The sequence below is a fragment of the Hermetia illucens genome, chromosome 4, assembly GCF_905115235.1.
Source record: "Hermetia illucens chromosome 4, iHerIll2.2.curated.20191125, whole genome shotgun sequence".
NCBI classification, from domain to species: Eukaryota; Metazoa; Arthropoda; class Insecta; order Diptera; family Stratiomyidae; genus Hermetia; species Hermetia illucens.
This window is the reverse complement of record NC_051852.1, coordinates 20,050,615-20,076,050: the sequence shown is the minus strand read 5'-3', so window position 1 is coordinate 20,076,050 and position 25,436 is coordinate 20,050,615. Positions and strand designations below refer to the sequence as shown.

Below are 25,436 nucleotides of genomic sequence, written 5' to 3'. Positions count from 1 at the left end.
AAGCGGATGCGAATACCAAAATGAAAAGAACTCGCCACAAGAGCGAAACTCCACCGACGAATTTCTAAAAAAAACCTATCAACGATGTGTCCTGCGGGGGTTTAAAATTATTTGTATATATAAAAAAATAATGAAGTAATACTAATAACTAGTATAATGAATGGAAGTCGAAGGCAATGCACGGTAAACACGTGAATTGTCTTTGGCAGCCATTTGTCGATTTGCATCTGTCGAACAGATGGCTGTGTGCTGGGGAGCTCTTTGCTGAGACGGAGGGGTTTATGTGTGCCATTCAGGATGGCGTGGTCGCCTCCCGAGCTTATAAAAAGCTCATCATGAAAGAACGGGTGGAGAACGACCAGTGCAGAATGTGTGGTTCGACGTTAGAGACGTTGGACTATCTCATTTCTGGCTGTACTGTTATGACACCGGTGCAACACATCACCAGGCATAATGCTGTATGTAAGGTTATCCATCAAAACCTTGCATATAAGCATGGGCTGATCACGGGAACATGTCCGGTTTACCGATATGAGCCGCAAGCAGTACTTGATAGTTCTGCTTACAGCATGTATTGGGACCGGCAAGTTCTGACTGATCGCCATACCGCACACAATAAGCCTGACGTACTGTTAGTTGACAAGACGGGTGGCTCCGCGTATATTATTGATGTTGCTATCCCCCATAATAGCAACATTGAACGGAAATACGTGGAGAAGAAGGTGAACTATGAGCCATTGGCTCGGGAAATCAAAGAAATTTGGCGTCTCGAGCGGGTGGTTGTAGTTTCCATAATATTGTCAGCTACAGGTATTGTACCTAAATCCCTGACGGCTTCCCTTGATGTCCTGGGACTTTCGCACAGTCTGGTTCAAATCATGCAGAAGTACACCATTCTGCATACGTGCTCGATGTTGCGGGGAGTACTCGACGGATTCTCCCATTGACCTACCACCGGCCACCACCACCAGCGCCCCTTTAGTTTTTAAGTAGGTAGGATCGTTCGAGCCTAAATGCTTGGTACTTAGTGCTAGTATTAGGTAAAATCCGGCATCTGCCGAGATTGTGATAACTCGGAAATAATAAGTAATAGTACAAATACTTAAAACTTAAATTTTTCCTTCGGTGGCTCCTTGCGGCGATGTCGTCGAAGTCAACTGATTGTTGAGTTTGTCTCACCGAACTGGCTGCAGTCAATTTGTTGTGAAATTATATGATGTCGACGACCGGACAGTCGCTCCTAGTTCGTGTTCTCAATGCCGCTGACGACACACAAGATTTGAAGCACAAATTGGGTGAAAATATCCGAATATCACCGGGAAGGTAGTAGACTTCCGCAAAAATAATTGCAGACACATCAGCGTGCAAGTTCGTTAGGTAGGGCCTCGAATTTGAGGAAGGGGCAACGAAAATGTTCGCCGGTGGCACTTTGACAATTCGGGCCGTAGTCGCAGCTTTTCCTTACTCCATTCGGGCGAGTTCTTCGGGGTCACCAATTTTCGAGAGAATCTTGAGTTTTCTGTAAGCCTTCAATGCAACTCGCTCGAGGAAATCTTGAGCTTTCCGCAAGACTTCAATGCAACTCGATTCGTCAAAACTTTTCTTCAAGAGTACAGCTTGGAAGCATAAATATGGTTTCGAGCAGACCACGCTTCTAGATTTCGCCAACCCTTTAATAAAGTCTACAAACTTGTTGCTTATGGGTTAACACCACAGAAAGAAATCAATCATAAAACTTTATTTGATTTTATAATGTAAATATTATTATTATTCTGTTAAGGGAAAGTCGCACCGCGTCCTAGGTACACTATAACCAGTAAACATAGTGTACCTATTAATCATAGTATCTCAAGCAGGCCTATAACCGTTAGGAACTTTAGTATGTTCCCTACTTCCAGATCTTTCAGCTTTGCATCTGGTATTAAGTGTTCTCCCAGATGCCTCAACCTACTTTGCACAAGTGCCGGACACTGTCCCAGGACGTGTATAGAGGTTTCGTCATCCTCCTCACAAAACCTGCAGGCAGTGTCCGTAGATATCCCTAGCTTCCCTAGGTAATAGTTCAGCCGACAATGATCAGTGAGAATTCCCACTATGATTCGGAGGTTCTTTTTGGTGAGGCTTAAGCAATCCTTTGTGCGTATGGGTTCGTATCCCCCAATAAGCACCCTGGGCTGCTCCATCCCTGATAGGCCCGCCCAGTATAGTTCCCTCACCCGTTCCTTTTCATTTCTTACATTCATAATTATGAAACTGTTTCCGATTCCACGGAAGGGTTCTGGCCCGTGTAAAGGCGTCCCTGCTCCCTTCTTTTCTAGTTCGTCCGCTGCTTCGTTGCCTTCCAACTCAGCATGGCCTGGAACTCAAAGCATCCAGTCCTTGTTGGATGAGCCGAGTTTATTCAGTCTCTCAAGGCGACAGATAGAAATTGCTCTTTTTTATAAAATCGCAAATACGACAAAGGTTCCAATAATATCCAGTTTAAAATCGCCAGCGGGCGGGATCCCTCATATCCCAAACAAAAAAAACATCCTATTGTAATTTTTCCCTGTCAAATTAAATTCTTTGATGATTTTCCAATAGTTGATATAGCCCTGCACTTTCGTCCCGTGAGCATTGCCTTTTTTCTTTGGAATTACGTAGAAGTTGTTGTCCAATGTTCGTTAAGGAATTTATTAAACTGGAACGATTGAGCTTGCGTAAGGTTTGGATAATTTAATATCATCAGCAGAATGACTATTATCTTCATTGCGGAGGATGCTGAATCGGCACTGTCAGTGCTTTCTAGCCGGTATTGTTCAGGTAATTTCCTCGCTAGACTTACACATACACTTCATGCGTTTGAAGGTAATTAGACTGTACCTATCCAACAATATCTTGACATTTTTTCAAGTGGTCTCCACCAGTTTTATTTGTATATTGGATGAATATTCGATGCTGACCTGATTATTGGGTTTTCGATTCCCATCAACTCTTGATATCGGTGTACTTTGCCTGTCTTCAAGCCTTCAAATATGTTTCGTGGGCAATTTGGATGTGTAGCTGTTCAATATTGGAGTATCAGCGCACTTGCTGGAATGGTAAAATGCATTTTCGAATGTCTCTTAGGTCAGGATTTGATCAGACGGAGAGTTGAATCAACTGCTTGGAGTGGTACTCTGGCGAGAAAGAGCACGCCGCGAACATAATGCCCAAAACTACGCACTGAGATTTCATAATTTTTTTTAGAAAATAGAATTCGAAAAGTTCCTTCCAATGACATGACTCCTTTTTCTTTAGCCTTTATCCTGTTCTGAAGCGGAGCTGGCTTGCATTGAACGATCGCGCCATTTAGCTCCGTCAAAGGCCTGATATGTAGTCGTGAGGCTTTAAAATCACCATCAAACTACCATTGCTTCGGCTGGCCTTTTGTTCTTTTCCCATCCACTTCCATCTTCAGACAAATTTTGGTAAGTTACGATACCATCGAAGAAGGCTCTCTCCCAGTTTTTCCATGATGGGCGCAACCCCACATCGATCGCGGATATCCTATTTCGGATGTGATCATGACATTTTATGCCACTGGTCCAACGTAACATTTTCGACTCCATTACTGCAAGGCGCCGTCCATTGTCTTTTATAGTCGGCCAGTACGTCGGCCCTGTCCATATTTCCGAAATAGAACTGTCAATTGACTCTTCTGCCTTCTGCTGAGCTGTACTTAAGTACCCGCAAAGCTCAATAAGTGCAGGTGACAATAGCACACTCACTCCATTTAAATGTTTCCTAAGTGTTCAGGTAATTACTAATGAAAATTCTAGGGTATTTTATTACGCTTCAAACATATTTTTACTCTTCGGGACATTTGAAATTCCATTAATTGCATTAATGGCTATAAAGATTTTTTTTCATTTTTTTCCGGTCAATAAAAAACTCACCTAATCAACACAAAATGTGCATTGCACATAAAAACAATACAATGAACTCTGCAATAATATTTTATCTTAAGCATGCTCTCTTGAACTTGTCCCACTTATTATTGATAATTTCAGATACAATCTAACGACAATCAAGTTGAAATAAACAAAATATGATGGCAAGCATGGTCGTTTTAACAAAGCAAGAGAAAGATTAAAGCGGCTATCGTCGCTTTTTATGGTTTTTTTTCCATTTCCTTTGTGCGGTTGGAGGAAAACCGGGGGATTTCCTATTGCATTTGAAGGTTTCAAGTAGTAGATACAAAGTGCATGAAGTAGTATTATGCGATGCACTTGCGATGCGATGAGAGAGTCGATTGAAGTCTGTGCGCTTAAGCCATAAATCGCTGGGGTCTACATGTTTCTAGGCTGCTTGGTAGCTTAAACTTATTAAGGAATTTGGGTGTATTTCTTTGCCTCATCCATCATATCTTGTCATCTTCATTTGCTTTGTATTAAATGCTAGCGGCGATGGTAGATAAAGATATTAGCGTTTGCCAAGTAGGTGACTGGAGGGGACGTGAGTTTCGCGATTGATACAGTCGAAGGTGCTAGTGATAATTCACTGGCTTGATGGGGAGGGAAAGTGCAGGTTATTACTTCCCTTTAAAGTGCATATTTCTTAAGATATCTGTTCCAAGTTAAGATTCTCATTTCAACTGACGATAGTCTCTGATAGCAACGAGTAATTGATGTGATTTTCGAAATCAGTCATATCACTATCTCTAGATGCTTCCAGATGATATTCTCCGACTGTATCTTGTACCACAAACAATACGAACAATTTATCATAGCTTTTTACAAGACCATACCAAATAATTTCAAGCTCTATAGAATTCAATTACGATAATAGTACATAGAATAACCGAAACCGAGAGTAATTTCCCAAACCCTAGTCGAAACACAACGGCCTTTGTCTATCGTGACTGTTTCTCTGTTGCAATAGTTTCGTTTTATTGCTTTAGATTATGTTTCTCTGCATGAATTTATCTTACAATGTCGTTAACGAGTATTGCACTATCCATTTTGTAGGTCAGTCATATGCAAAATGTGAATGAACTCACTGAAAGCCTTCACTGTAATTATAATGCGTTGTCTTGTGATCAACTACTAACTCAATTGGATTAGACGAGACTTGAAAGAAAAAACCTCTTGAGTCGCATGGGTTGCATCTAATATAACTTAGATACTGAGTGCGTTAGCACTTCGCATTCTAGCTTTGAGGCAACGAGAAACGACTTATTTTCCGTTGAAGCGTGTATTTGATGCCAGTTGTTTTTCTGGAATTCAATTATTCACTGAAATTATTTTAATTTATGCAAAAATACGGAATGTTATTCAGAAAACAAAACTGGAAAACTATTAATTGCAAATTGAATTCTTCTGGTTTACTTTGTATTTTTTTATAAGTATTCCTAGTATTTATGTCTGCCGACGTAAGGCGTATACCATCCCGTTCAATCAATAAATGTTCTCTACTTTATCTGGATCACTTGACGGTTTCTCTAGAGTATTCCTTCCATAATCAAACTATTTTACATCCAATAAACAAAATATGAGAACCAGTTATTGTTGTTTATTTCCTCAAGGGTAGAGGCATCCAATTAAGATTACATCACACAAAATACGTGAATTTTGTTGGTCTAAATTATTCAGAATATAATACGAGGGGGACCCGAAAAAACGGGAATTTCATTATAACTTCTTTATTTCTCAATATTTTTACACTAAATTTTTATCACCTTCAAAGTATTCGCCTTTGACTACAACGCATTTCTCCAAACGATTCTTCCATTGTTCAAAACATTTTTTAAATTCACTCATCGGGATGTCCTTTAAGCCTTCCAGCGATTTTTGTTTCACCTCCTCCGCTGTGGCAAAACGCTTTCCTTTCATATTCCTTTTGTGTCTGGAGAACAAAAAGAAGTTACAGGGGGTTAGATCCTGTGAGTATGGGGGATGGACAATCGGTATCGTGAAGTTTTTGGTCAAATATTGCTTCATGGAAAGGGCGGTGTGGGCCAGCGCGTTGTCATGATGGAAGAATCAGTCGCCTCTGCGCCAAAGATCTGCCCTTTTCTTCCGGATACTCTCCCTCAATCTTTTCAAAACCTCCAAGTAGAACTTCTAGTTGACAGTTTGACCTGGGGGAACGAACTCCGCACAACACCTCTGCAATCGACGAGCACTTGGCGAGCTTTGGCACTTGGCGAGCTTTTTTGGACTTGGCGAGCTTTTTTGGAACGAGGAGAGCCAACTGTCTTCCACTGGCTTGATTGCCGCTTTGTTTAGGGGTCGTATCCATAGAACCACGATTCATCACCAGTAATCAATCACCTTGGAAAAAAATTCAGGGTCCTCTGCGAGCTGATTTTAAAGCTCAAAACATGCCTGAAGTCGACGCTCCCTTTGCTCGTCTGTGCGAAAGCACGGGACGAATCTGGTTGCAATCCTTCTCATGTCCAAATCTTCGAATAAAATTCTCTAAATGGAACTCCATGACATTGCCGACATCTCACAGAGTTGATCAATGGTTCGGCGACGGTCTTCACGAACGAGGGCATTGATTTTGTCGACGTTTTCATCAGTTCTTGACGTTGAGGATGGAGTTGGTCATTTTAAAAAGACGCTACTGCGCCAAGATACTCATCCACTAAAACCACTGCCACTTTTCTGCTTATATCGCCGCAGAACCACTGCCGAAAACTTTGGTCTACATAAGCACGTGTAGATCACGTGTCCGACGCGTTTTCCGAATTCGTTCCAGTTCCAGAAATTTTTTATAGATCTTGGATTTTTTCGGGTTCTCGAGACAGTCGCAGATTTCTCCAATCTGAAGCGACGTAAATATTCTCCTTATGTGGTAAGAAATTGCGTTGAGCAAAAAAAAAATCCGTATCTTCGACTGCTTCCTGGGATCAATGTATGGGTCCAGCGAGACTTCTCGGAATCATCCCACCGCTGCTACCATTTCCTATACTCCTCCTTTCTAGCGACACCTCGGAAATCCGTAGTCGTCTCGTGCTGATTCGCTCTCCTTATCTGATATAGATAGTGCATCATGCAAAGGTGTCGTTCCCGCGATGACTTACATAAATGATTCACCAACGATGGTATGTCGAACTCACCTTTCAGTTCACAGCATGGTCCAATGCTCACACCCAGCAGAAGTCGCGTATATCCTGTTATACGAGCGGAGAATTTCACCATCCTTGCTAGAGATGAATTGTCCTTTATTGTTTTTTCTCGTGGAGAATTTAAGTGCCCGTTGAAGTTTAGATCGGCACATGCTGTGGATGATTGATTTTGAGACGTCCTCGTGATCACTAACCCGGATATCTTTATTATTGTTTTTTCAGATCGGTTATGAGGACCGTCTTTGTCTTTTCGTCCGGCAGTTTGAACATTCGTTGTCGTGGTTCGATGGTAAGAGTGGTTTCACTTCCATATAATTCCCCGTCTTCGTAATATTTTGCAACTACAGTCGTTGTTAGATCGTTTACAAAACCAATCGACGTTGGTTCCTCTGATATACAAGAACAAGCCCTCCAGCATACACGCCTTCGTAGCAAGGGGCCCAACGCGGAACCTTGAGGATCAGCTGCCGTCACCAGGTTCTCTCTCAGCGCGTCGCCAGTTTCGTATCAAAGGATCCTCTCCCAGAGGTAACTTTATTGGCCAAGCCAAGTAACCAGGGGCACTTTAGCTGAAGTGCGCTTAAACCAAACAGTTGACCGAATCAAAAGTATTCTTGATATCTAATGTTATAATCTTGTAACATTTACCAACGGACATCCCTTCCCGAGCCAGATCAATTTTGTTTTGGCTCTGGTAGACCATTTGCAAGCCGAATTAGCGGGAGTAGCTTATTGTAAATCACTTTCTTCCAACATCCTCCTTCTAAAAAAGCAGATGGCGCGATATGAAGACGGCACGTGAAATGGTCCTCCTTGGCTTTGGAAGCAAAACCAATTACTGGCTCCTCCACTGGGCGGGAAATTTTTTTTTCCACCATGCACAATTCGAATGTTCTTATGAATCTGCATCTGGCAGCCAGGCGGTAGAATCATCAACTTCTGTCTCTTAAACTGGGCTGGAAACACCTTTACCATGTACGATTGAAATTTCACTGGCATTATCAAGCACCTTGAGAGGTTTGTGTAGTGCTCACTGATCCTCCAGACCATCCTTATCACCCACGAGGTATCGAGGTATGTCAGATCGGAAAGCGATTCTAAACCTTTACCTCGGAAAGGGCATAAATCCAAAGTTGGCTAATACTGGATATCGTATTCAGTAAAGGTTTCGATTAGGATTTGGCCTCTGGTATTCCTCACGCACGTTTCACACTCGTAATATTTACGCGTTTTTGTGCTAACAAATCCGACTCTCCCGAATACTATTGTTTGTTGTATGGCTTACCTTCATACTCATATCGCAACATTACCAAACGAATCTTTTAATTAAGTAATGCTACCGTAATTTCGGCACGACTCACAAATTATCGCTACTTATATAGTCAACTGTCGAATGGTTTCCCAAGTACTCAACGAGGGCGATCAGTTCGGAGTCTACAATGGACTCATCTGAAGTGCCTCTTGCCGTGGAGCCTCATCATACCATGGGAACCGGGATGGTCCGTTGAGGGCATATTTTCCAAGAAAATTTCAGGCAATGCCCCCCTGAGGGCATAAGTTCCAGGAGAATTTCTAAGTTGGGGATGTGTTCTCGGCCAGACTATTCGCGGTTGGGGGAATTTTATGTTAGATGTGGGTGTGCCCATATCGCGGGCAGGGTTCCTTGTAGCCTCAATGCTGGAGTTGCTCTGCACAATAGTGTCAAATACGTTAATTGGGGTAGGAGCTTTTGGAAAGCCTTGGCATCTACCAGTATGAATGCTGATCCTGCACTCAGTATAAATGGGCACCGTTGTATCAGTCACAGCGGGGCTCTGATTGTGGTCTCCAAATCGGTGTTCGAAGAGGACCGTGGGATTATGCGTACGCGGCAGGTACTCACATGAAACCCCCGGATCTTGGCTTGTGAAACCAGGTCCGGCAATGGTAGAGGTTGATTTGTATCAACCCATTTACCTGGCGGTGAGGAAGAAGGGGCAACAACTCTGTCCGCTAAACCAAAACCAAGTGACCGAGGAGAACCTCCATAGTGGTGGTACCAGGAAACGCTTTATTCACTTTGGTTTGCTGGTCATGATGCAGTAGACGAATGCTCCAAAGGCCTATTAGGACGATCACACCTGAGTTTGGACGGGGCCCATCTGAAGTGACTATTGCTCACGAAATCTTACCAGGGGTATACTGGTACCATGGGACCCGGAAAAGCCCCTGAATTCATATGTCTCAAGAGAATTCCTGTCTCATGTGCGTTCAGCTCGGTAGTAGCGGTTGGTCCCCTAGCGGGAATTTGATGGGAGTTGGGGTTACGTTCAAGCGAACAAAGACCTCCGGGTTTCAGCGTGGTGTTACGTTTCAACACGGGTGCCGTACTTTTTAGTTCGGTAGAGATTTAGGTAGGTCTTGCATCCACCAGTATGAATAAACTGACCCATGTAGTTGGTATAGACTGGTATCGTTGTGCTTGTCTCAGCAGCCCACTGATTGTGATCACAATCAATCAATCCGTGTCTTAGGAAGACTGTGGTGATAAGTCTACGAGACAGGTACTTACGTTAAACCACAGAGACGTAACCCATCTACCTGTGTAACTCAGCTGCCTCCTACACTAATGATCAAAAAAAAGTGGCCACCCAAGCTTTTTCCGAAAATTCAAACTTGAACCCTAGTTTCTCTCCAATTGATAACAATTTCAAATATTTGTTTTATAAATACTATGGTAGGAAGTGTAAAGGCTATTTATAAATAAAAAACAAATTTTTTATTATTAATAAGAGGTATGTCCTCCTTTATTTTTAATAATATTATCAATTCTGTTTGGCATAGAATTAATTAGTACTTCTAAATACTCCTCGGAGATTCTATTCCAGGCACCCAAAACAGCTTCCCATAGCTCGTTTAAGTTGTTAATTGTCTTGTCGTGAATCTCACGATCAATATGGTCCCATATATTTTCGATGGGATTTAAATCAGGGCTTTGAGCAGGCCAATCAAGAGTCCTTATATGTTTTTGGGCCAACCAATCGGATATGAGCCTTGTCTTATGGCATGGTGCATTATCTTGTTGGAAAGTTAATAGACGAGGTGTTCTGAACCTCGCTAGACTTGGTACCAGTGATGTTTCTAAAATATTTTTATATTCAGCTGAGTTGATTTTTGTATTCACTGGTACCCGGTGCAGTACACCTACTGTTTTTGAGGAAAAACAGCCCCATACCATTACTCCAGGGTTGCCTTTCGGCGTTTCCTGGATGCAATCCTCACTGTATTCCTCGCCTGACCTACGAAGACAGCGTTGCGGCCTGTCCGATCGAAGGCAAAATCTTGATTCGTCCGACCAAATGATTTTAGTCCAGTCGGTGTTTCGATGGTCTTTGGCCCAAACCAATCTTGCAGCTTTGTGCCTCGGTTTAAGAGCCGGAACTTTTCGACAGCGCCGACTGCGAATGCCAACATCTTTCAAACGGCGTGAAATCGTGTGGCGACTTACTAAGTTTCCGCTGGCTGGCACAAAATCTTTAGATATTTGTGCGATCGACGGTTTCCGATTCCTCAGCGCGTGTTGTTCCAACGCTCTCGTGTCTCTGCTATTCATTTTTCGTGGTCTTCCGGAGCCTTTCTTACGTGCTACACTGCCGCTTGCTTGTTTACGTCGCAAAACTTGCTGCACGCCGCTTCTCGAAACTTCGACATCCGATTTTTTAAAAATTCTCACGATTTCGCGTTGTGATTTGCCAGACTCGCTTAGTCCTACGATGCGTCCTTTTTCTTCCTCCGTTAATTGCCTGTAGAAAAAATGTATACACTTTTCTTGAGTTTCTTTTCAAACAAAATGATTTTTTGAAAATAATTCAAATATATGAATTTTTAATCTTCAAACTGATTTCTCCGCTTGCTTCCAGGACTCTACCAGGATTATCCTTGTGAAAAGTCCTTGAGGCATGCCTAATTTTTGCTGAGTTTTTTCTTACTATCCTTTTCTACTAAGTTAATGATAATAATTACTTACCGCTGTTTTGGAGACATTTTAATTCGACAAATTATTAAAAATGTATTTCAAGCACTATTTCCACCTTTGAATGATTTTTCACTATTTCTAAATTTTGTATCCTTGCACTTCGTCTGTTTGTTAGGAACTGATGTCCTTTGATGTTCTGATGTCCCTTTTTATACCTGCTTCATTGCAATATTACGAAAAACCCCGAAATATTACATGCGGCGGCAATATTTGACACTCTTTCGACACCAAGTAGATGGCCACTTTTTTTTGATCATTAGTGTAAATATTAGAAACATCCTCAATATGCCGGGCGTCCGCACTCCCTTGTCCTTTGCACAGTAGCACCTTGGGTCGCTGCAATACTTGATGAGGTTAACCCTCCTCTCTCCTTACATTTGATTGTTATCTCCTTTCTGTTTCTAACCTCAGCTTGCTCCTTTAACACTTTTTCCTCATCATCATCAACGGCGCAACAACCGGTATCCGGTCTAGGCCTGCCTTAATAAGGAACTCCAGATACCCCGGTTTTGCGCCGAGGTCCACCAATTCGATATCCCTGAAAGCTGTCTGGTGTCCCGACCTAGACTATCGCTCCATCTCAGCCAAGGTTTGCCTTCATTTTCTACCATAGATATTGCCCTTATAGACTTTCCGGGTGGGATCATCCTCATCCATACGGATTAAGTGGCCCGCCCACCGTAACCTATTGAGCCGGATTTTATCCACAACCGGACGGTCATGGTATCGCTCATAGATTTCGTCATTGTGTAGGCTACGGAATCGTCCATCCTCATGTAGGGGGCCAAAAATTCTTCGGAGGATTCTTCTCTCGAACGCGGCCAAGAGTTCGCAATTTTTCTTACTAAGAACCCAAGTCTGCTTGTTGAAATAGTTGTTATTATTATCGGCGGTATATTCTTGTTGTCTTTTTTCCTTGTCGTTTGAAGCGGTTATCTGGTATCATTGGGAACGCGATGGCTTTTTGAGACCATATGAACCACGAGAATTTCAGTATCGTTATACTATTCACGGCTGGGCTCTGATTGTGGCCCCAAATCAACTCGTGCCCGAAGAAAACTGTGGGATTATGCCTACACGGTAGATAACTCAAGTCAGAACTTTCATGTCCCCTTTCCTCTGCTGTTAAATCTTATTCGTTGTTCGGGCTGTCGAATGTAGATACTGAGATGAAAAGACTTTTTTCTCTTTGGTAACGTGCTGGGCTCTGGGTCCTACTGCCACTGGACTCAACTTCATTCCCGCTTTCGCTATTTTATTGTAAGGAGGAGTCACCTATGTTTCCTGCGTGACTTTGTCATTTGATAAGGATGATTGTTGACTTTTCCTTTCTTTTTATAAATTATTTAAAATATGCGCCAAATATGTTAACAAATTTTCCCCATTTCACAGGACGACGTGCACGAACGGTTACAGATTCAGCATCGGCCGTAGCCGCAGCCAACACTCTCACCCGTATGGCCAACGGAACTGCTCACCTTGTTGATGATCAATACTGTGCCAGTCCGAAACGTAAAGATTGTCGAATAGATGATGTTGCGACCAACTTAAAGGCCGCTATACAAAGTATGAACGGTTACCATCATGCAACTAGAAACAAATCCACAAAAGGATCTGCATCCGGGGGGCATTCAACAGGTGGTGTTGTTTCGAAAGAAATCTCAAATTTTCAAATATTCGGAGCAAAGACACGATCTCAGACAGCAATAAGACAATATTTTCGTGAAACAAAGACACAATCAACTCAAAATGATGGTGAGAATGCTGACGACGATGACGATGATGATGGAGGAACTGAATTCTATGCAAATGGCAATACGATTGGAGCCGAACTAGAAGTTCAGACCACCTCAGCCACAAATTCTTCATCAATTGATATATCAGAAGATACATGTGATGGCCTACCAGACTGTGTTATATCATGTAAAACTAACCAAATAACTAACACATCGGATAATATATTCCTTCAAGCCCCAGTTTTAAGTCTAAACGTCGACAAGTCACCGAATCAGGCATCATCAATTAAAATCAATAAAACCCTCGAGGTCGATCCTATTTTTCCAAACTCAAATGGCTATCATCAGCTCAATGGGCAATTCAATAAAATTGTATCCCTAAGGAGTGCATCCCTTGAGTCTACAACTCCAATTCTCCTAAATACTGATTCAAATTCATGTGATAGTGGTGTTGTTGTTGATAAGCAGACTTCCATCGCTGTTGAAATGAGTCCTAGTCGAAGAAGGAAACCAACAACACCACATCGTATCTTGTGCCCTTCGCCAGTCAAGCATGCTATTGTTGAGAAATCACCAGCAAGCGCCTTATCGAAACGAGCGAATGGTTATCATCCTCATCATGGTCACCACGGTTATGTTCCTGCTGTAAATGGGCATGCGAATGGATTACAAAAACGAAATCCTAAATCGAGAAGAAGGTAAGTTGGGGAATGGTTTTTCGAGTTTATTTTTGTGAATTGAGATTGGATTGAATAGTCAATGATTGAATTTGAATCAATTGCATGCATGATTCATCAAAAATTAATTTGTTTTGAAGATACTTTAGTTATAGCCCTTGGAATTCAATGTATGATTTGTTTTTTGGATAATTTCAATTGATGTAACCCTCACTTACCTCTTTCTAGACTGAATGCCAATCAATCAGAGAATCATAGTTCCATGACATCACCCCAATTAGTTGGTGGTGTTACCTTAAAAAATCATGCGTTAACTAACGAAAACGGAAGCAGCGATTGTAGTCAAAAATCCTTATTCAGTTCAACTAAAACTCCAACTGCCGAACAAAATACAGAATACAGTAATTATAAGGTAATTTTCTCTCCTTACCTCGGATACTTCCTGTAATTCGACATGGTTTATTTATTTGAGATATATCCGTTTACAGGCAACCCAAAACAAAGTTCGTAATAATGGCCAAATGCAACCCCGCGAGAGGAATTTACAGATTCACAATGGCAACGCGAATAGGACGACTCAACAGCAACAAGTCGTTCCAGTGGATACTAATAAAAAAGTCACTGATTTCTTCCCAGTACGACGAAGTGTTCGAAAGACTAAAAAGGCTGTGCAAGAGGAAATGATGCGGTCTATAGAGAAGGCTATTATTGACGGACGTGAAGATGGATTGAGGGTAAGTTTAGTTTTGATTAATGTGATTTGTTTCATTAAATATGGCTAATTTAGCTTTACGAAAGTCTTTTTTTACTTATTAAGGCAGTCCTAGACCGGATACCGGTTGTTGTTGTTTATCTATCTTCATCAGCCTTAAATATGACAATACAATTCTCGCTCACAGCGTAAACAAACATGAAATCCTCGCTCAGAGTCTAAACAAACATGCTCGGTCGGTTGGCCGAATCATTTTTCGTTCAACCACTGCCGGCCTGAACTGTCAATACTGACAGATCAACTGCATCCCATCCACGTCGTCAGACCATCCTCATCCCGGTTTTGGGTCGAGGTCTACCAATTCGATATCTCTAAAAACTGTCTGACGTCCTGGTCTACGCCATTGCTCCATCTGAGGCAGGGTCTGCCACGTCTTTTTCTACCAAATATATTGTCCTTATAAACCTTTCGGACTGAATGTTAGTGTTTTTCTTGGCTAAGAAATTCCTGAGGAATATATGCACATATGGAAAGATTATTTCCCTGTATAGTAAGAGTTTTCTGAGCTGTTTCGAACAAAACAGGTTTTGTAAGCGCTGAAATAGGCTTTGTTAGTTGCCAACAATCGTCCACCGATTTCATCTCCATAGCTGTTATCGGTTGTGATTCTCGACCCAAAATAAGGGAAATTGTTGAGGTCTCAAAGTTGTAGTAGCTTATCTTTATCGTTCTACTTTTAACAATGCAATTTGATGCTGTTGGTTCTTTGGATTTTAGTGTAGACGCTGCGACCATGAATTTCCTCTTGCCTTCATAAATATGCAGCCCAAGATCTCGCGTCAATTGCCGCCTAATTGATTTGGATGAAGGCAGTTTGTAAATCTCTGATTGTTCCTCCAATAATGTCGATATCGTCAGCATAGTCCAGTAGTTGAGTGGACTTGAAGAAGATGTTGCCTTTTGCCTTTACTTTAGCATCACGGATCGCTTTTTCCATCCTCTTCTTTTAGACCGTTATTGATATTGAATGGTTTCGAGAGTGATCCTGCAGCGGTAACTCCAACTTGCCATTATTCTGGTTGGCCTATCAGCAAAATACTTAACGTATCGCTTCAACAAGAAGACTATACCTAGGAGATTCAACTCCCAGCATATGCTTTGAAGTTTTATGTAGACGGAAAAGTCTTGGACACCTTTGACTGTGACGGCAGTTGTGCCAGCAAAATTCCGCGCATAAGGGCTGGTGTTAGGGCCGTATATTTGAAGGTTGTGCGTTGTCGAGCACGTGCAATGCATAGCTATTTATGACTGGAAGCTGGAAGTCACCCTTTTTTTGTCAATCCCTATATACACACCTGTGCATTGATATTGATATACAAATTATGCAAATTAGCAAAACCGGGATATCTGGAGTTCCTTATTAAGACAGGCCTAGACCGGATACCGGTTGTTGCGCCGTTGATGATGATGATACAAATTATGCGCCTCATTTTAATGCTTCATGCAACTATTCTTTAAATGGCCAACAGTCACAGACAAAGTGAACAACATCTCACGGTAGAACGTAATTTACTTTGATATTTTTATTCTGAAAACAGCGAGTGCAATACTGACCACATTGCCGTCTAGCATGCCGTGATGATATAGAAATGAAGTTCTCTAACACGCGTAAACTCCTATGATCAAATTGGATTGTTGAACCAATGAATGTTATTATTCTGAGAATGCTTGCCTGTCTCTTCAAAGGCCCCAAAACTTGGACTTAAAACGTTAGCTCCAGCACTGACGTTGTTTACTTCTAAGTAACGCTATTTTATTGCCTATTCCATTTCAAGAATGAAAATAGACTCGGACTGAGTAGTATGGATTTTGTATTTAAAATGCTCGCTATTATAAAAAAAATCCCCGACTCAAACTAGACAATTTGTGCCCACTGAATACATTTAACATCTACCAATGATAGCACGTTTTGATGTATGTCTCCTGGAATTGCAGCCACTATCAGCTTCTCGCACTAGTAGCTTTCAACAAATTATGCTATTTGGCGGTAGATGTTCGTAGCATTCCTCTTTTTGAGTCCGTTCTGTTCTGTACCCTCTCCGCGCGCGCAAGGCACTGCATTACACATATGGAAACTGTGATAATGAACAGTTTTTTTCTAGTCTTCTACGTTCTTTTGAGCGCATGATATCAATTTTTCCAATGAGATCCCCGTCTCCTTGGTTGGCTGCCTTTTGTGTGAATGCGTTTACGCACAGTTTGGATCTCCGCTGTCGGACTGCCAACTAAACACCTCCTCATTGTCAGTCAGCTAGCCCGGTTTGTCACATTACTTCTCCAAGCTCCAAGGCGTGGACTTGGGGAGCCTTCAACCAGGGAATTCCTTTCAAAAATGGGAGGAGAGAGGAGAAAGGGAACTATTAGTTCAAAGAACTCCTTGTCATCCGACCCCTTCACCGGTCGAGTTTTATTTTGTTTGCAATGGGAAGAAACTGAACGTAATGCGCAACACGGCCCATCAACGCTCCTCAGCATTCCCACGAGAATGTTATCTGAAGATATATCCCCTGTGTTCAAATAAAGTTGTTAACGAATCCTATCCCACCTTCCACAAGAAAAAACATGTGATGGGCGTCGTCTACAGCCCCATTGCAAAATAAGCAATCCGGAAATCGTACCTTCCCATTCTTGTGCATGTGAGACGAAAAACCTCCATGTTGACTTAGGAATCGGGTAAGGAAATAGTCAGTCTCACCATGCTTCCGATTCAGCCACGTATCTAAGGTGCCAACAGATTGCGCAGTCCATCTGCCTCTTGTCACATTTTGCTAAGATAATTGCCAATCAGCTAGCGTACGTTGTCGTTCTTTACGAGCAATCACCTCCCTTAGCTCTTCACCTTCATTCTTTAGCAAGAAGGGCAACGGGAATCATTCCAGCAATCACCATCACGTCCGGTTCAGTGGCAGTGTGGCATGCAGACTCCATTCGCAAAGCTGCCCGTCTTTGTACTTGCGCAAGGCGCTTACGATATACTTCCTTGCCAAGAGCGTCAGCCGATACCTCCGCGCCGTAGAGCAGAACAAACTGTGTTGACTATTAGGAAACGTCGCCTGCTAGACGCGGGACCCTCAATGTTTGTCATAAGTCGACTTAAGGCCGAAACTCCAGCTGCAGGCTGTTTTGTTTTGATCGAAAAAACGCGTCTGTGACGTCAGTCCAAGGTGTTTAATCGTTGGTTTTGACTCGCGACTATTCCAGTCCGTCAAGTCTAAGCAGACTATCATAGGAAGCGTTCCAGAGGTCAGGCCGTAGGATGGATTCCTGCGCTACCCCCGACGTGGCTCCTTCCCCCTCTGAGCTTCTAGCATCTTATAGACCAGGAAGGCGGTTCCTTAGATAACCCCTCAATATCTGTAAGAGATAGCTCGGCACGTGGAGATGATTGTCTAGTGTGGCTAGTTGACTGCCTTAGAGTTAATAAGGGAAGCCTCAAATTACTGTCAAAGAGCCAAAGTTGTAATTTTATACTTCTTTCCCCCTTTTTTCCTCTTATCTTCAAAGAGACAGCGATAATAGTTAGATTTTCAAAAAAGACCTCGGTTACGTTAGTTTTATCATTGGTGGCTCTGAAGTTTGTTAACAGACGAGACTCGTAGCCAGTCCGTAACTTCACGCTGTGATTTGTATTCTTTCGAGAATACACTACATATTTTCATTCTGAGGTAATATTAAAAGAAAATGTAGCCCAGTCTTTAGAATTGTTTGATCAACCAATTTTTTCTCTTCAAAATTGAGACTCCAAAACGCCTAATAATTCCATAAATTCCATTTTCAGGTTGAACATTTTGAAGGCAAAGGACGTGGTGTCATAGCCGAGCGTCTTTTCAAGCGCGGTGAATTCGTTATCGAATACATTGGCGAACTTATTACGATTTCCGAAGCCAATGACCGTGAAACGAAGTATTCGTTAGACGAAAATGCTGGTTGTTATATGTATTATTTCAAGCATCGTAATCAACAGTATTGGTGAGTATACCTTATCATTTATGAAATCGAGAAGGAAAACTAAACGATTTCTCTTATCTTTCTTGAATACAGCATCGACGCGACCGCCGAAACCGGCAAACTAGGACGCTTAGTGAACCATTCGCGTAACGGCAACTTGATAACAAAAGTTGTTGTCATCAAAAATCATCCACATTTAGTTCTAATCGCCAAAGATGACATACAACCCGGCGAGGAAATAACCTACGATTATGGCGATAGGTCAAAAGAATCATTACTGCATCATCCCTGGTTGGCACTTTAGTTCTTATCTCGGGATATTCTCACCGATTTATTGCTGTTAATAATGATAGTATCGTAGTTATTCTAATACGAGCAGGGAAAGTAAGTCGATTGAATGATTTTTAAGGGGGGTGTGATGTCTTGATGACATGATTTTTTCTCAGCATCCTATCCTGATCCTGATGTGTATTGAAGTGAATCCGGTGGCTCAGTATTAAAGTGGATTTTATCTAAACACCTTTAAATCCTGATTTGTTGAGATTATCTGAAAATGTTTGGCTGATATTTGGCAGTTATTTGGAAAATTAATGTGCTAAGTTCATTCTTTTATTGAATGGTAAGTAGATGAGCAAAATTCTAATATGTTGACTCCAATTCACTTCGATATTGAATTGCCCACGGATAAATCTTAATAGTTTTTGAAAAAGTCTTAAGGATAGTCGCGAATCCGTATGTGTTCTAGAAAAACACTTTGCGCCTTCATTCCCTGTTTCATTATTTATATATTCTATTTAATTCTATTCGCTTAGTTCATTCGGCGTTGATTTCTGTTATAGTAACATTTTAAAGCATGTAATGAATAGTAATGCGAACGTAAAGATGTCTCTCGTGTTCGTAGCTTCGAGAGTTGATTACTGTTTGAGTGAGTTAAATTGTAAGGGCCTTGTTGCGAATCGTTCGCGAGAAGTCTCATTTTGATTAGTCCCTGATTCTCAACGTTGGACATATTGGATTACTTACATTTGGAAATCGAGGGAGCCTCTCGTCTTTCCACGCGACGAAATGTATCTTAAATGAAATCAATTTTAAGGCATGGCATTCCGATTGATCCCATGCTAGTTTTTACTGCCACTAATATATTTTATCGAATAATCTACGACTCTTCCGATCCAGCGATTAGAATCCAATATGCCAACTGAACATTCTCGAGTATTTCGGACATTAAATTGTTGATTTCAAAAAGTAGATAAATAACCGAATTGAGGAGCAAACAAAATCATAGACAACCAGATTTTTACTTTTATGATTTTTATTTTCTGCTTAGAATTGTACAAATTTTATATAAATTATTTAGTGGACATATTGACTCCAAAAAGCCCTTGTAAAGCAGAACAACAAGTACATTAAAATAGAAATAGAAAATGCGTAGCAACTAAACAGAATATCTTCACAATAACTTTGTAACACCCACACTTAATATGAGAAACCAGATCAATTTTGTTCTCTTTACTATGGAAGGAACGCTTGTATTATTGTTATACTTATAACTATAGAAAAAAAAACGTAAAATTGAGAGATATATTGTTTTTAGAGAAGACGAAAAAAATAGTGTTTCAGAATCATGAAAGAATTTAAACAGAGAACATAAGCGTCAAAATACATTAAGGATAGTAAGCTATAAGTTTGGCCATATATGTAAAACACCCATGCATGTTTTCGTTTGAAATATTTATAAAAATAGTAGAAGAAATGAGAAAAATTAATTGAACCCTACAACAACAAAACACTATTCAGCTCAAATAAAAGTAGAGAAAATTAAATATTTCAGATGGTTTTGAATGTGAAAAAAATTGTAGAGGACAAATCGTTACAGGTTTCCTTGTTGGAAAATTTCAGTCAAAAAAGTTTTCAGCAGTAGTTCGTTTACTGGGGGGAGCCGCAGCTCCGAGCACTCAGGCCATTGTTAGGCCCATTGTACTATCCCCATAAATTGCCTATTCAATGGCTTCCCGCCTACGGTGTTCGCAGGCTTTAGCGAATCTGAGAACATTCTCCAGAGACAGAAAGTGTGCAGATTCTTCATTGAAGAAAATCTTGCCAAGATGTCTTCGTCTGAGATTTGAGGATGCCGGGCAGCTGCATAAAAAGTGCAGGACCGTCTCCTCCTCCTCCTCACATAGCCGAAACCCTGTGACTTAATCCGATCATCATGTTTGTAACGACATTCTATGCATTTTCTTGGTCGACCTGTCGCGGGGCCTGTCACCAAGAGAGATCAGGTAGGATTTAGCATAGTAGAATAACTCCAACTATACTCTATTTATCTCTTTCCCTGATCTCAGCATTTTATTTTTGTTTTACTGAGGATAGTACAGAGTACGTTGCCTCAAACCCTCCTCCTTTACCTGGGCTTGGGACCAGCATACTATGTTAATAGCATGGCGGAGTTTCTACCCCAATCTTTTCCATATGGTAGTTTAAAGAGCAGTGTCCCGTTAAAAGCCCTACTAGGGTTTTCATGTCCCACTTCTTAAGGGACAACAAAAATGCCGCTCTAGTGGCCCTAGGCTCTTTCACAAGGATTTTCGCTTGCCGGCAATAGTCCAAATTTTTCCACTCGGTTGCGTGAATCCTTGCAATTTACCCTTCAGAGTAGACTTGACAATAGATGGTCGGATTTCAAGAGCTGGTTCTGGCTCAACCATTGTGGATCTAGGCCCTCGGCGAGCCAGTTTGTCAGCCTCCTCATTACCAACGATGTTAAAGTGTCCCATCAATAAATACCTATGCAGTCCTCGATCGACGGATTGTTGTAGGCGGCGCCTAGATCGAAAGGGAAAAAGGCCATTTTTAAAAAGTTGGGGAGGGGGGGGGGGGCAGGAAACTATACACTGGAGGAACAACTCCAGCGGCAAAGTTGTGGCAGATCAAACGTACCGTGTAGAATTGATTTTATCCTCACAAAATTCATTACATTTGGGTAACAGATTAATGATGATAAGATATTCTCCGCTATCTTGCTAGGCCGGATAGTCCATACGCCCAGAACATCATTGACCCGTACCAAACAGGCTTCACTCCGGCAAATCAGCAACAGATCAGATTTTCTTTCTGCGTCAAGCGATGGAAGAACTGTTGGAATATGGACACCAGTTGCACCATTTATTTATCGACTTTAAAGCCGCTTATGATAGCATAGCCAGGGTAAAACTGTAGACGACCATGAGAGAATTTGGTATCCTGACGAAATTGATAAGACTGACTAGGCTGACCCTGACCAAAGTGCGAGGCCAGATAAAAGGAACAGGATCACTCTCAAGACCATTCGACATCAACAACGGTCTACGACAAGGGGATGCTCTATCATGCGTCCTTTTTAATTTGGCCCTTGAGAAAGTGATCCGTGATGCTGAGGTAAATGCAAGAGGTACGATCCTCTTCAAGTCCACCCAACTACAGGCCTATGCTGACGATATCGACATCATGGGAAGAACCACCCGAGATGTACAAACTGCCTTCATCCAGATCGAGCAGGCGGCGATTGGCGCGAGATCTTGGGCTGCACATTAATGAAGGCAAGACACAAAGTATATGGGAACGTCAGCACCGAAAACCAACCAACCAACAATATCAAACCGCATTGGTCAAACGGGAAGAATAAGGATAGGAGCATACAACTTTGAGACCGTTGATAATTTCTCCTATCTAGGGTTGAAAATCACAACCGATAACAGTTACGATGATGAAATCCGCGTACGGTTGTTGTCAGCCAACAGAGCCTATTTCAGCTTATAAAAACTGTTCCGCTCGAAGCGTCTCACCATAGGGTCAAAGCTCTTACTGTACAAGACAATGATCCTGCCAGTCCTCATGTATTCCTCGGAGACTTGGGTTCTTAGCAAGAAGAATTGCGAAATCTTGGCCGCGTTCGTTTGTGCAAAATATGCAACAAAAGGCACAACTCGATGTTGCATTTAGGCCAAGGTAGTCGAGCGAAGGATCCTGATACGAAAGATGCGAGCACCCCCAATCAAGTCGAGATACATAAGCACATCAATCGTATCAAGCATGCATACAATTTTACTGATCACAGCAATCATAAACGTAAAGAATGTGCATGGACAGTTCATACAAGTTCGAGCGCTAATAGACCAGGGATCCCAAAATTCCTTCGTGTCTGAGGAAGCAGTGAAACTATTGGCAGGGAATAAAGCGAGAACACGCCAACATCATTATCAGTGGCATAGGGTCATCCACCAGGAAGTGCTATGGACAAGTCTTATTACAATACAGGAAAAATTTGCAAATAAAACCCATCAGTACCAACGCATTGATTTTGGGACGATTGGCGTGTGATTTGCCTTCAACGACCATCAATCAGGCTAAGTTACGTTGCAGTACCAATGAGCTCGCTGATCCTGACTAGCACATCAGTGCAAAAATTGACGTATTATTAGGAACCGACGTTTATGGACTCATTATACAAAGGGGTTTACGGCTAGGGCACCCTACCGCGCAAAAAACCAAATTGGGATGGATTTAAACCGGTTCGATCGCTAACAGCACGCCTTCACATCAGACTATTACAGGCCAGCTTAGGAATCTGGCAGTTGAACCAGACGGTCTGGCGTAACAGGAAGGTGAGTCGGAGGAGTGGCTGGTAAACCCGGAACTCGAGCCGAAGACGTCCTGAAACGAGAATATGGTGACAACACGCGATTTTGATATAACCCAGCGGGCTGCCTCCCGCGGATAGCAGACGGAGATGATTGAAACGGTGTCGTATAAGGGCCAAACTCCTCGGACGGAAGAAACACTGGTTCCAGCTTTTCAGTCGACACATTCACATGTCTACCGTTAATTTCGACTGTGTAGACTGTAGAAGTTAGACTTTCGACGAGGCGGTGTAGACCGGTATACGGTTGAGTCAAAAACTTCTTTACAGCATCAACTCGAAGAAACACGTACGAGCAAAAACCCAAGTCCTTATGTACAAATGGCGTCCTGCTGCTGTGATGAAGAATTGGGCGTGAACACGTCTCTCGCATGTGCTCCCGCAAATTGTTGACAAACTCGCAATCAATACTGTAGTTATCGTTTTCGCATCATTCGCCGGGCAACCGAAGAGTGGTTTCAAATACTAACTCGATACTAACTAACACTGTTTCGAGGACCAATTTACACCGTAGGCAGCAGCTGGACCAATTCGCTTTGTCTTCATGATACATTAGGGATACTTTTAGCGACCGGTGGACACCGGATGGTATGGGGTGGTGCGGGCTCGTTAGTCAGTTAGATTCGCTGACGACTTGAACCAGGCGAATTCGAACCATGCGTCCTGATCCGTGGTAACGATGCTCGGTGCACCATATCGTGCAATCCAGATTGAGTAGAATACTTTGGCCCCTAATTGCGACAATTGGGCCTTCAAAGGGCAGACCTCGGATCAACGCGAAAAAACTGTCGAGCATGGTGAGGCAGTATCGGAAACCACCTGACCGAGTAAATACTCCTAGGGACGACAGGTCTGGGTGCTGCAAGGGAAACATCGCACCAAATAATTGAGCCTTGGATGGTAAAAGCTGTGTGTTCAAACGATGTGTCGCCGCTACTCATCAACTGTTGCAACTCCGGATTGTTCGTCGGCCACTTCTTTGGGTTCGAATTCCATGGCCAGAGATATCTCTTCCACGCGAGATAAAGCGTCTGCAATAGTGTTTGTGTATCCCGGTATATACTCAATCTGCGTCGAAAACTGCGAGATGCAGCTGAGATGGCGAATTTGTCGAGCAGTTGACTTGCTTGATTTCTAGGCAAACTCCAAAACCAGCGGCTTGTGGTCTGCTTTTATTACAAACCGAGCTCTCTCGAGTAAGTACTGGATGCTTGTGTATATCGCGAGGAGCTCGCAGTCGTACGTACTGTAATTCCGTTTGGCCCTAGACATCTTCCGTTGAAAATATGCGAGTGGTAACCAACGGTAGGAGCTTCGACCGCCATATCAGACGTGTGATAAGGCCAACACCTTGTTTGGTTCGTGGAATGCTCGAATGGCGGAATCAGTTCAATTGATCGCCACATTGTGGTTTTTCGGCTGCAGACACAGCATGTCATTGAGCGGGGCTTGAAGATTCGCTGCATTAGGAATGAAATGGCGATAATAGTCCAGCGCCCCGAGAAAGCTTCGGAGCTCTTTGAACGTAACCGACTTAGGAAAGTTGCGCAGCGCTTTAACCAGCGATGCCGGTTGCACAATACCGTCCTGGTTAATGGTATGGCCAAGACACTCTACTTTGCGGTCGCTGAATATGCACTTTGGAAGTATTAATCACAGCGATATGGCTGTTGAGTCGTTCGAGAAGTATGCGTAGGTTTTGTTCGTGTTGCTCCAGGCTCACTGATGAAACCAAAATGTCGTCGGCGTACGAAACGCAAAAATCGAATCCTCTTAAATGTCCATGGAACGTTATCACTTGAAATTCGTACAAACAGAACGGGGTGATGACCGCTGTTTTGGGTATTTCGCTCTCCGCAATGTGAATTTGGTGAAAAGCCCTTAATATATATATATATATATATATATTGCTAAAAATGCTTTTACCCGCTAGTCCTGCGAAAACGTCTTCGATGTGCTTCATAGGATATCGGTCGGGCCGTGTGATCGCATAAAGGCGACGATAATCGACGACGGTCCGCCAGGAACTATCCTTTTTGGGAACAAGATGCAGTGGGATCGCCACGAGCTGTTCGAAAGCCGGCAGTGACCTATCTTCAACAAGCACTCGAATTCTAACTTTCCTGCGGTCAATTTCGCGGGAGTAAGCCAGCGAGCTTTTTCCGCTACTGGTGGGCTGGTTGTTATGATGTGATGTTCCACCGATGGCCGTGGGGTTGAAACCATGGCCAGTCATTTTTCGCATGAAATCGCCACCATATAATGCGGAGAAACTAATGGACATTATCAGAACGACATATGATGGTGCAAAATATCAAGTGCTGCATCGAGATAAAATTTCGTCGAATTGAGTCTGTTGCATGCTTTCACCGACATTATTTTTTCTTGTTATCGGTGCTGCTCCATGCTCCTGTCACCCCCTGTCTGCGTAGTATTATCGAAGTACGCTGGCCTGATACTATCTCAAACGAAGAACTTGGTTGGCACACAAACCTGGCAGTCGAGGCATTGTGATCG

At 42.4% G+C, this 25,436-nt stretch overlaps 1 protein-coding gene across 4 annotated transcripts in view; it reads left to right on the top strand.

Moving 5' to 3' along the window:
- The window catches only part of LOC119654356 (histone-lysine N-methyltransferase PR-Set7), a 34,217-nt gene extending 14,151 nt beyond the window's left edge, over nt 1–20,066 (top strand). Inside the window, exons 2-7 of one of the 4 annotated variants that reach the window (XR_005249813.1) lie at nt 12,501–13,542; nt 13,750–13,933; nt 14,010–14,255; nt 18,072–18,262; nt 18,335–18,625; nt 18,688–20,066. Coding sequence is in view for 1 of the 4 variants with exons in the window: in XM_038059700.1 (XP_037915628.1) it covers nt 12,501–13,542; nt 13,750–13,933; nt 14,010–14,255; nt 18,072–18,262; nt 18,335–18,545 (1,874 nt within the window). In the remaining 3 variants the exon portion in view is untranslated. Of the gene's footprint in view, nt 1–12,500; nt 13,543–13,749; nt 13,934–14,009; nt 14,256–18,071; nt 18,263–18,334 lie in introns of all 4 variants that reach the window. The other 3 variants (XR_005249815.1, XR_005249814.1, XM_038059700.1) reach the window with 3 other exon arrangements.
- The last annotated feature ends 5,370 nt before the right edge of the window (nt 20,067–25,436 follow it).